This window comes from Rhinopithecus bieti, unplaced genomic scaffold, assembly GCF_001698545.2.
Source record: "Rhinopithecus bieti isolate Rb0 unplaced genomic scaffold, ASM169854v2 scaffold_15197, whole genome shotgun sequence".
Taxonomy (NCBI): domain Eukaryota; kingdom Metazoa; phylum Chordata; class Mammalia; order Primates; family Cercopithecidae; genus Rhinopithecus; species Rhinopithecus bieti.
The window spans coordinates 874,640-886,942 of record NW_016808366.1 but is presented as its reverse complement, the minus strand read 5'-3'; the positions used below and the strand labels follow the sequence as shown (position 1 = coordinate 886,942).

General features: G+C 42.7%; 1 protein-coding gene across 7 annotated transcripts in view; it reads left to right on the top strand.

The window, feature by feature from the left end:
- The window catches only part of RBM39 (RNA binding motif protein 39), a 40,503-nt gene that overhangs the window by 20,098 nt on the left and 8,102 nt on the right, over positions 1-12,303 (top strand). For all 7 annotated transcript variants that reach the window (XM_017886607.1, XM_017886613.1, XM_017886614.1 and 4 more), the window contains 4 exons: positions 1,716-1,853; positions 5,826-5,891; positions 9,589-9,793; positions 10,831-10,908. In XM_017886607.1, coding sequence (XP_017742096.1) covers positions 1,716-1,853; positions 5,826-5,891; positions 9,589-9,793; positions 10,831-10,908 — 487 coding nt within the window. The remainder of the gene's footprint in view (positions 1-1,715; positions 1,854-5,825; positions 5,892-9,588; positions 9,794-10,830; positions 10,909-12,303) is intronic.

Genomic DNA, 12,303 nt, shown 5'->3' with positions numbered 1-12,303 from the left:
AAAAGAAAAAGAAAAAAGAAAAAAAAAATTACTCAAATTATTTCCTATGTTGGAAGACAAACTTAGTAGCTGGGTATGGATTGGCCGGACCCAGGGCTGAGAAGTAGCATATTAAATGAAGTTTTTAATATGCTGTATAACAGGTTGTTAACTGTTGTAGAGCAGTACTACCCAGTGTACTCTAGTTTGTTACAAGAGAAGCCTGTGTTAGAATGCAAATGGACAATTTTTTTTTTTTTTTTTTTTTTGAGGAGATCTTGGTTATGGAGGGATGACAGCTGGCTCAAAATGTTGGCTTGGTTGGCCGGGCGCGGTGGCTCAAGCATCCCAGCAGCTTTGGGAGGCCCGAGACGTGCGGATCACGAGTCAGGAGATCAGACCATCCTGGCTAATACGGTGAAACCGCCGTCCTCTACTAAAAAATACAAAAAAACTAGCCGGGCCGAACCGAGGGCCGACGAGGCGGGCGCCTTTAGTCCCAGCTACTTGGGAGGCTGAGACAGGAGAATGGCGGGAACCCGGGAGGCGGGGCTTGCAGTGAGCTGAGAGCCGGCCACTGCACTCCAGCCTGGGAGGCAGAGCAAGACTCCGTCTCAAAAAAAAAAAAAAAAAAAATGTTGGCTTGGTGATACAGTTTATGTTATGGCATATGCCCCTTATTTTATCACAAACAACTGCGTGCTTGGTTATACCAATCTCAGGAGTATTTTAACGAATATTGGTTGTGTCTAACAATTCCAGGAAGCATTCTTCTCTGTATTTAGTATATGTGATATCAGAATGCATCTTAAGATTGTTGTCAGAATGTAGGTTCATGATTCATTTTAGGTGTTAAATGTAGCCTGCTTTATATGTGGCTGGCATATGCTCTGAAAACATTCTAAAATAAGCAGGGTGTGATGGGGTGTGCTGTAGTCCTTGGCAGTCTCTAGTGGCTGAGAAGGAAGGATGATCACTTAAGTTTAGGAGTTCAAGACCAGCCTGGAAACATAGTGTGAGACTCTGTCTCAAAAAAAAAAAACTCTAAATAAAATTATTTTCATTGTGGTTTTATACACACACATTGGGCGTTTCAACCATTTTTTTTTAACCATTTTTAAAGTGTACAGTTCAGTGCTATTAATTACATTTATAATGATGGAATAATCATCCCCACTAATCATTTCAAGAAGTATTCATTGTCTCATATAGAAACTGTACTCTGAGATGGACTCTCGCTCTGTTGCCCAGGCTGGAGTGCAGTGGTGCAGTCTCGGCTAACTGCAAGCTCTGCCTCCTGGGTTCATGCCATTCTCCTGCCTCAGCCTTCCAAGTGGCTGGGACTATAGGGGCCCGCTACCGTGCCTGGCTCATTTTTTGTATGTTTAGTAGAGGTGGGGTTTCACTATGTCAGCCAGGATGGTCTCAATCTCCTGGCTTTGTGATCTGCCTGCCTCGGCCTCCCAAAGTGCTGGGATTACAGACATGAGCCTCTGCGCCCAGCCAGAAACTGTACTCTTGAAGGTGTAACCCCCTAATTTCCTGCAGGCCCTTGGTAAAATGTAATCTACTTCCTCTCTATGAATTTTGCGTATCCTAGATGCCTCCTATTAAGTTGATCCTTATGTAGGGTAGTATTTTTATCACTCTAAACTTTGACATTAGTTATGCAAATGGAAGGCGTGTGTCTTTAAACTGCTGTGTATTAACTCTGTGACATGCATTTTGTCTTCTAGGCAGAGAAAAACAGAGCTGCAGCAATGGCAAACAATTTACAAAAGGGAAGTGCTGGACCTATGAGGCTTTATGTGGGCTCATTACACTTCAACATAACTGAAGATATGCTTCGTGGGATCTTTGAGCCTTTTGGAAGGGTAAGTCCACAGTCTTCAGTGAATCTTCAGTAGGTTGTTGATCTGAGTATAACTACATAATTTCTGTATGTCTTCCTTGTGTCTGGCATTGTGGTCTTGAGCTCAGTTCAGAACAGCTTGGATTTTGTTCTGGAGGACTTCTCTGTGCTATATACCTAAACCAAGGGTGTCTAACTAGTTTTGTGTTAAGGAGATACAGTTTCCAAGACTGTTCTGTCACTGTGAGCAATGAACCTTTTCCACTCAGTAATTTTAGCAAAAGGCGTAAATTTAAAAGGAGCTAGATAGAACAAATAAAATTTAACTTTTAAAAATGGATTCACCGGCTGGGTGCAGTGGCTTACACCTGTAATCCCATCTATTTGGGAGGCCGAGGCAGGTGGATTGCTTGAGGTCAGGAGTTTGAGACCAGCTTGGCCAGTGTGGTGAAACCTTGTCTGTACTAAAAATACAAAAGAAAGAAAAGAAAAGAATAATCATAGATATTTGAGAAATCTACGTACCATATAAAAATGAACATCAGGGCCTGGCGTGGTGGCTCATGTCTGTAATCCCAGCACTTTGGGAGGCCGAGGCGGGTGGATCAAGAGGTCAGGAGATCGAGACCATCCTGGCGAACACGGTAAAACCCCATCTCTACTAAAAAAAATACGAAAAAATTAGCCGGGCGTGGTGGTGGGCACTTGTAGTATAGCTGCTCGGGAGGCTGAGGCAGGAGAATGGCGTGAGCCTGGGAGGCAGAGGTTGCAGTGAGCCGAGATCGTGCCACTGCACTCCATCCAGCCTGGGCGACAGAGCGAGACTCCATCAAAAAAAAAAAAAAAAAAATCAGAGAACAGTTGATATTTAAATTAGTTACTTTAGAGTATGGTTTGTCAAACTGTTGCTTAAATTTTGAGATGGGAGTTTCACTCTTTTCCCCTAGGCTGGAGTGCAGTGGCGCAATCTCGGTTCACTGCATCCTCTGCCTCCCGGGTTCAATTGATTCTCCTGCCTCAGCCTCCTGAATAGCTGGGATTACAGACTCCGACCACCACACCCACCTAATTTTTTGTATTTTTGGTAGAGACTGGGTTTCTCCATGTTGATCAGGTTGGTCTCGAACTCCGGACCTCAGGTGATCTACCCGCCTCGGTCTCCTGAAGTGTTGTGATTACAAGCATGAGCCACTGTGCCCAGACCCATTTTAGGTTGTCAGTGCCATATGGACTTGTTGCAAGTGCTCACCTCTCCTCCAAACGCTGTAAGCTGTTAAGAAAATGAGTATGGGCAGGGCACAGTGACTCAACCTCTGCCTCCCGGTTCAAGCGATTCTCCTGCTTCAGCATTCTGAGTAGCTGGGCGTACAGGCATGCGCCACTAAGCCCAATTTTTGTATTTTTGGTGGAGACCTGATTTCGCCATGTTGTTGGATACCTGTTTCACCTGGTCCCAAACTCCTGACCTCAGCACTTTGTGATCCCAGCACTTTGGGGGGCTGAGTTGGGTGGATCACTTGAGGTCAGGAATTCGAGACCAGCCTGGCCAACATGGTGAAACCTCGTCTCTGCTGAAAATGCAAAAATTAGCTGGGCTTGGTGGCATATGCCTGTAGTTCCAGCTTACTACTCTGGAGGCTCAGGCAGGAGAAACATTTATAAAACAAGTCAAGCTGGAGTTGGTCCATAGGGTATATGTAGTTTGCTTACCTTTGCCTTAGAACAATTAGTCTGTATTAAGTGCCCAACTCCATTAAACATTAAACATTATGTAGCAGCTTTAATAAGAAGCCCTTTTATTTATTTTATTTTATTTATTTATTTTTTTTTTGAGACAGAGTCTTGCTCTGTCGCCCAGGCTGGAGTGCAGCGGCCAGATCTCAGCTCACTGCAAGCTCCGCTTCCCAGGTTCCCACCATTCTCCTGCCTCAGCCTCCCGACTAGCTGGGACTACAGGTGCCCGCCACCTCGCCCGGCTAGATTTTTGTATTTTTTAGTAGAGACGGGGTTTCACCGTGTTAGCCAGGATGGTCTCGATCTCCTGACCTCGTGATCCGCCCGTCTCGGCCTCTCAAAGTGCTGGGATTACAGGCTTGAGCCACCGCGCCTGGCCGAAGCCCTTTTTAAAGGTTTAATTTTTTGGAGTCTGAGTCTTGCACTGTTGCCCAGGTTGGAGTGCAGTAGCACAATCTTGCTTCACTGCAACCTCTGCCTCCCAGGTTCTAATGATTCTTATACAGCTTCCCTAGCAGCTGGGATTATAGGTGCATGCCGCCACACCTGGCTTTTTTTTTTGAGACGGAGTATCACTTTTGTTGCCCAGGCTGGAGTGCAGTGGCATGACCTCAGCTCACCACAACTCCCGTCTCCTGGGTTCAAGCGATTCTCCTGCCTCAGCCTCCCAAGTAGCTGGGATTACAGGCATTCACCTCCACGCCCTACTCATTTTGTATTTTTAATAGAGACAGGGTTTCTCCATGTTGGTAAGACTGGTCTCGAACTCCCGGCCTCTGGTGATTCGCCCTCCTCAGCCTCCCGAAATGGTGGGATTACAGGCGTTAGCCACTGAGCCCGACCTTATTTTTTTTGTTTTAGTGGAGACGGGGTTTCACCATGGTGCCCAGGCTGGTCTCGAACTCCTGAGCTCAGGCAGTCTGCCTACATCAGCCTCCCAAAATGCTGGGATTACAGGTGTGAGCCACCAAGCCCAGTCTAAATGTTTTATTTTGTTTATTTTTTGCTGACTAATGCTCCTAGAATATTTTATTCATATCATATATAGCCCTACTTCATACACGACTACCCCTTTTCTAGAGGCAGCCCTTTATCTGTTTTTTTTTTTTTTTTTTAAACATCCTTCCATAGACATTTTGTGGCTTAGCAAATACTAGCAAATAAACTTTGCTTCTTTTTTTTTAAATTTTGGTAAAATATACTTAACATTAAAAGTTCCTTCCTTATTTGAGATAGAGTCTCCGTCTGTGACTCTGACTGGAGTGCAACAGCATGATGCAAGCTCACTGTCCACCTCCTTAACATGCGATCCTCATGTCTCCCAAAGTGCTGGGATTATAGACCTAAGCCAACCCACCTGGCTGGATGCTCTGTTTTAGTTTTTCACTCCTTTTTTTTTTATGGACAGCTTAATTGGGAAATTGTGTTACAATTCACTGATTGAAAGTAAACTTAATGGTTTTTAGTTAGTACCATTCACAGAATGGTGCAGTTAACACCAAATTCATTGGAATAACTTTTAGTTACTCCATTTTTACAATTCTGCCTGGTATAATTGGAAATTACTGCTTGGTGTTATTAGCATAGTGGGAAGGAAACATTGATTTTGTTTCTACCTTCTAATGGTAATTTACGATGGATTTCTGGTTTTCAGTGGTTTAGTATTGATGTAAAAGATAATCTTAGTTTAAAATCATGTTTTTTTTTTCTCCCATCTCTGCTCCCCAATGCATAATTTCTTGCCTGGGAAGTTTCTAGAGTCTGTTTTTGTTTGAGACCAAGTCTCACTCTGTTGCCCAATCTGGAGTACAGTGGCATGGTCTGGGCTTGTTCCAGCCTCTGCCTCCCGGGTTCAAGCGATTCTCCTGCTTCAGCATTCTGAGTAGCTGGGCGTACAGGCATGCGCCGCTAAGCCCAGACAATTTTTGTATTTTTGGTGGAGACCTGATTTCTCCATGTTGGTGGATACCTGTTTCACCTGGTCCCAAACTCCTGACCTCAGGTGATTCGCCTCCTTCAGCCTCCCAAAATGCTGGGATTACAGGTGCCAGCCACCACACCCAGCCTAATTTTTTTCATTTTAAATATAAAATTATAGTTTATAGACTTCAAAAAGACTTCTTGGTGACGAGGTTTTGTGATAAGTCTTCTGTTTTGGAGGATGAGGAGACTAGTAGATTTTTAAAACCATGTCTCAGGGAATAAAGTAGTTTTGTACTCTGCTTTTGAGTTAAATAGTAATTATGCTCTTCAATTATAGATTGAAAGTATCCAGCTGATGATGGACAGTGAAACTGGTCGATCCAAGGGATATGGATTTATTACAGTAAGTAATTACCATAATTACATTACTTAGGTTTTTTTTCTTCTTCTTTTAACTGTATTTGCTGTGTTGCAAATCAGATCAGTCTCTAGTTCCTGGCCTTAAGTGACGTCCTACCTTAGCCTTCCAAGTTGCTGGGATTTACAGGACTGAGCCTCTGTGTCTGATCAAAAAAAGTTTTTTTCACAGCAAATTTTAATATGCCCTTGTAACAAAAGGCAGGCACAGCTCACACATGAATGTGAAAACCAAATCATCACACTTAGGAACTCCTAAAATTTTTTGATCTAAGTTGCATAGGAAAAGTACAATAATAGTTAATAATGATGGGGAAGGCAGCATGTTTAATATTTTCAAGTGATTTAAATTTAGTTTTTGTGGCTGGGCGCGGTGGTTCACGCCTGTAATCCCAGCACTTTGGGAGGCCAAGGCGGGTGGATCACCTGAGGTTAGAAGTTTGAGACCAGCATGGCCAGCATGGTAGAACCCTATCTCTACTAAAAGTACAAAAAGTAGCCAGACATGGTGATGGGTGCCTGTAATCCCAGCTGCTTAGGAGGCTGAGGCAGGAGAGTCACTTGAATCTGGGAGGCGGAGGTTGCAGTGAGCCAAGATCGCACCACTGCACTCCAGCCTGGGGGACAAGAGCGAGACTCCGTCTCAAAAAAGAAATTTTCGCACAGTTGCTACTTTTTAGTAAGCAGCGGTTACCATTTATTGTATAATGAAAGTTTTTTAAACGATGTGTTAGTCCATTGTGTGTTCCTATAAAGTAATACTCAAGACTGGATAATTTATAAAGAAAAATTATAAAGACAGGTCTCACTATGTTGGTTAGGTTGGTGTCAAACTCCTGAGCTCAAGTGATCTCCCGCTTCAGCCTCTCAAAGTGCTGGGATTATATGCATGAAGCTCTGCTTCTGGCTTTAATTTTTAATTAATTAACTTGTTTTTTCATGAGCTAGAGTCTCGCTCTGTTGCCTAGGCTGTAGTGCAGTTGAGACCAGCCTGGCCAACATGGCGAAACCCCATCTCTACTAAAAATACAAAATTAGCTGGGCATGGTGGTGCTTGACTGTAATCCCAGCTACTTGTGAGGCGAGGCAGGAGAATTCCTTAAACTCAGGATGTGGAGATTGCAGTGAGCCAAGATTGTGCTATTGTGCTCCAGCGCTCCAGCCTGGGCAACAGAGTAAGACTATGCCTCGAAAAAAAATAAAACTAAAAATAAATAAATATAAAATAATATAAGAAAATAGGTTTATTACGTTCTGCAGGCCATATAAACATGACACTAAGAGCTGCTCAGATTCTGTGGTGGCCTCAGGAAACTGTTAATCGTGCTTCACAAAGCCTTGTGGTTATTTCTTGGAGGAGCAGGTGTGTCACTTGGAGAAAGGGAGGAGGAGAGAGGAAGACGTCCTGTGAAGTAACAGAGCAAGAACCCTTGCCCATTAGTAGGGGGAGTGCACCAAGCCATTCATGAGGGATCTGCCTTTTCATACTTTTTGTCAAGTCACACCTTCCACAGTGGGGATCCCATTTCAACATGAGGTTTAGAGGGGACAAGGATCCAAACTATATTACTGTGTTCCTATTATCCTTTAATATATTCTATATATACATATATATAGGATGTATATAGATGGTCAGCCAGATAGTCATATAGTTGAATGTTTTATACTTCTTTTTTTTTTTTGTTGAGACGGAGTCTCGCTCTGTCGCCCAGGCTGGAGTGCAGTGGCCGGATCTCAGCTCACTGCAAGCTCCGCCTCCCGGGTTTACGCCGTTCTCCTGCCTCAGCCTCCCGAGTAGCTGGGACTACAGGCGCCTGCCACCTCGCCCGGCTAGTTTTTTGTATTTTCGTAGAGACGGGGTTTCACCGTGTTAGCCAGGATGGTCTCGATCTCCTGACCTCGTGATCCGCCTGTCTCGGCCTCCCAAAGTGCTGGGATTACAGGCTTGAGCCACCGCGCCCGGCCGAATGTTTTATACTTCTATCTCTAATAACCTTTTGACACATTGTTAACAAATAAATGAAGGTCTGCTAACAATCCTTTTTTACTTAAGATCCTTTTTTTTAATGTACATACCTCACGACCAAGACTAGAATTGTTTTATCAAAAATGATTTTGGGCTGTGTGTGGTGGCTCATGCCTGTAATCCCAGCAGTTTGGGAAGCTGAGAGGGGTGGATCACCTGAGGTCAGGAGATTGAGACCATCCTGGCCAACATGGTGCAACCCCGTCTGTACTAAAAATACAAAAAATTAGCTGGGCGTGGTGGCGGGTGCCTGTAATCCTAGCAACTAGGGAGGATGAGGAAGAATTGCCTAAACCCGGGACTCAGAGGTTGCAGTGCACTGAGTTGGCACCACTGCCCTCCAGCCTGGGTGACAGAGCAAGAATCTTGTCTCAAAAATTTTTTTTTAAAAAAGTGTTTTTGGCTAGCCATGGCTGCCCTGTCTTAGTAGGGTTATGAGGTGACAGTTGAAGTAATTGTAAGAAGATTTAAGAAGATAATGCCTTTTACTTTTAAAAGCGAAGTGTTTTTATGTATTAACATGTCATTATGAAACTTATACATGATGGTACTTTTTCAGATGTGTGAGCTCTGTAATCTTTTAAGGTCCTGGAAACTTTTTTTTTTTTTTTTTTTTTTTGAGACGGAGTCTCGCTCAGTCGCCCAGGCTGGAGTGCAGTGGTGTGATCTCGGCTCACTGCAAGCTCCGCCTCCCGGGTTCAGGCCATTCTCCTGCCTCAGCCTCCCAAGGAGCTGGGACTACAGGTGCCCGCCGCCTTGCCTGGCTAATTTTTTGCATTTTTAGTAGAGACGGGGTTTCACTGTGTTAGCCAGGATGGTCTCGATCTCCTGACCTTGTGATCCGCCCTCCTTTGCCTCCCGAAGTGCTGGTATTACAGGTGTGAGCCACCGCGTCCGGCCTGGAAACAGTATTTTTGAAAGTACGTTATGTATCTCTTATCGGGAAATTAAAATTGTTGACTTATATCTACATTTCAATAAAATGTAAGCCTGTTGCCGTGTTGATAGTGAATCTGTTTAACTTGTCGTGGGGCTGTTACCTACCTCAGTGAACTGGTGAAAGGAGAAAATTATGAAACATAGCTCACCAATTTTATTTTTTTATTCTAGTAACTTTAGTGTGGATATTTTCCACCTTTTTTCCTCCAAGTAAGCCATTGTGGGTATATGTGTAAATCAGAATTTTATATATATGTAATTTATATCAATTTATGTATTTAATTGCTTATATAAAAGTATTGTTATATATGTGAGGATTATATTGACTTTCGTCAGTGGGCACATTTTTATTAGAAAAGTACTAAATTCTACCTCAGGTGTTCTGCCTGCCTCGGCCTCCCAAACTGCTGAGATTACAGGTGGGAGCCACTGCACCCAGCCAGTTTTCACATTTTCTAACCACGATCCCATGTTCTCAAATATAAAGCTGTCATTACTGGTAATATCTTTTATGTAAACTACCGCATCAACAAGCCTAATTTAATTTGCTTATGTCATCTTCATGTGTGTTATGTTTGCTACTTACCACTTGAAAATTCTACCTTAGTATTCAGGAGTAATTATTGAATATACTAAAAATATATTTATATTTTAAAGTATAGTTTATATTTTAAAAACTAAAACACTGTCTCTTGTCCCCGCCTCCCCCATCATATAGTTTTCTGATTCAGAATGTGCCAAAAAGGCTTTGGAACAACTTAATGGATTTGAACTAGCAGGAAGGCCAATGAAAGTTGGTCATGTTACTGAACGTACTGATGCTTCGAGTGCTAGTTCATTTTTGGACAGTGATGAACTGGAAAGGACTGGAATTGATTTGGGAACAACTGGTCGTCTTCAGTTAATGGCAAGACTTGCAGAGGGTAAGTTCCTTGCTACTACGAATGATTTACTGTAGGTATTGTAATGGAAAAGAAAGGTAGCCATGCAAACTAAGAAATGGAAAAAGATTTATCTTGTTTTGTAGTTGGTGTTATCCTTAGGCACACTGCATGTTATTTTATAGATGATGTGCCTTGTATTAATGTGTGGAAATCTATATTATGTGTTTTGAACGCCACAGCATAATTTGCAAGATTTCCTTTATGTAGTGTTTATATGTCATACTTAGGAAATTACAAGTTTTTCTTTTTGTAATTTCTTATTTTTTGATGCAGGGTCTGGCTCTGTTGCCCAATCTGGAGTGCAGTTGTGCGATTCTGGCTCACTGCAACCTCTGCCTCTTTGGCTGAAGCCATCCTTCCACCCTAACCTCTAAATAGCTGGGACTAATAGTAGTAAACCACCACCACCATGCCTGGCTAATTTCTGTTTTTTTTGTTTGTTTGTTTGTTTGTTTGTTGTTGGTTGGTTGTTTTTAAGAGATGGGGTTTCTGCCGGGTGCAGTGGGTCACAACTGTAATCCCAGCACTTTGGTAGGCCGTGGCAGGTGGATTACCTGAAGTCAGGAGTTCGAGACCAGCCTGACCAACGTGGAGAAACCCTGTCTCTACTAAAAATACAAAATTAACTGGGCATGGTGGCGCATGCCTGTAATTTCAGCTACTCAGGAGGCTGAGGCAGGAGAATCACTTGAACCTGGGAGGGGGAGGTTGCAGTGAGCTGGGATTGCGCCATTGCACTCCAGCCTGTGCAACAAGAGTGATAGTCCATCTCAAAAAAAAATATATATATATATATAGAGAGAGAGATGGAGTTTCACAATTGTTGCCCAGGTTGGTCTCGATCTCTGTTTAAGTGAACCACCTCCCTGAGTGCCAGCTAAGATAACAGGCGTAAACCACTACACTCGGCCCTCCTCGCAGTTTGTTTTAGTGAAGTGATCATGATATTAACCACCCAGGAAACTTCGTTTCTCTGCTCTCAACATAGTAAGAACTTTAAGACTATTCTTTTACAGGTACAGGTTTGCAGATTCCACCAGCAGCACAGCAAGCTCTACAGATGAGTGGCTCTTTGGCATTTGGTGCTGTGGCAGGTAGGAATTGAATCTTTTCTAATTTTAAATCATTGTTTTTTTCATCTAATTCGAAAATTTTCCAAATTTTTACATTCAAAAGGACTTACTGAGAATTCAATTCATCAAGTACTTATAACCTGTTAGTTTCTAGTCTTCTATTTAAGGAAGTGGAGATGTAAGCTAGAATTAACCATGCATCAAAATGAGCTGTCAGGACAATTTTAAACCCTGCACCCCAGTTTTTAGTTGAAATTAATTGACATATTTTAAATTAAATTAAGTGATAAATTTTAAAATATATCACTTTTATTGAATACTACAAGGTCTATATTGTTTGATCGAAAAATGTATTTGTTGTAATATTCGAATTCAGAAAATACTAGAGGCATTTAAAAAAGCTTTACTTAAAACTATTGTAGTAGAGTGTAGAGACAGTTATTTTTCTTAATAGTACATACAAATTTAAGATCATGAATTGGGAGATGGAGATTTTGGAGACAACAGGAAAAGAAGGGTGAATTGACATTTTTACAATTGTGTAAAAGGGATTTAGTTTATAAAACACTCATTCCCCATGCACCCCTCCCCACCTTTTAAATTTATTTTTTATTTTGTTTTAATGACAGTTGACTTGCTCTGTTGCCCAGGCTGGAGTGCAGTGGTGCAGTCTCGGCTCACTGCAACCTCCGCCTCTTGGGTTCAAGCAATTCTTGTGCCTCAGCCTCCCGAGTAGCAGGGATATTTTTAGTAGAGATGGGGATTCACCATGTTGGCCAGGCTGGTCTTGAACGCCTTACCTCAAGTGATCTGCCTGCCTTGGCCTTCCAAAGTGCTGGGATTACAGATGTGAGCCACTGCATTGGGCCTTCATGCCTTAATTACCTGTAACTTCTACGTTGACCCAAATCTAGGAGATAGGATAGGATTTAATTTTGAAATGTCAAAGACATGCCTTTAGAACATTATAAGAGGAACCTTGTAGTGTAGAGACCCGCCCGCCTCAACCTCCAAAATCCTGGGCTACAGGCATGAGCCGCCTCACCTGGCTGGTCCTTTGACCTTATATACGAAGTGAGACTGTAACTCAGAAGATATATTTTAGACCCTGGTAGTACTGCATCTGAATGTATGGAGAGGTCCTGTGGTTGCTTCATGACTTTCTTCGAAATTGAAGGCTCAATATTTAATTAAAGTAGATCATTTCTGTTCTTACATTTATTTTTTCACTGCTTTGTCTTCTTAGTGGATGTTCTTAAGTGTGTGAGTACCTTTAGAAAACCTGCCTTTGGGCCGGGCGCGGTGGCTCAAGCCTGTAATCCCAGCACTTTGGGAGGCCGAGACGGGCGGATCACGAGGTCAGGAGATCGAGACCATCCTGGCTAACATGGTGAAACCCCGTCTCTACTAAAAATA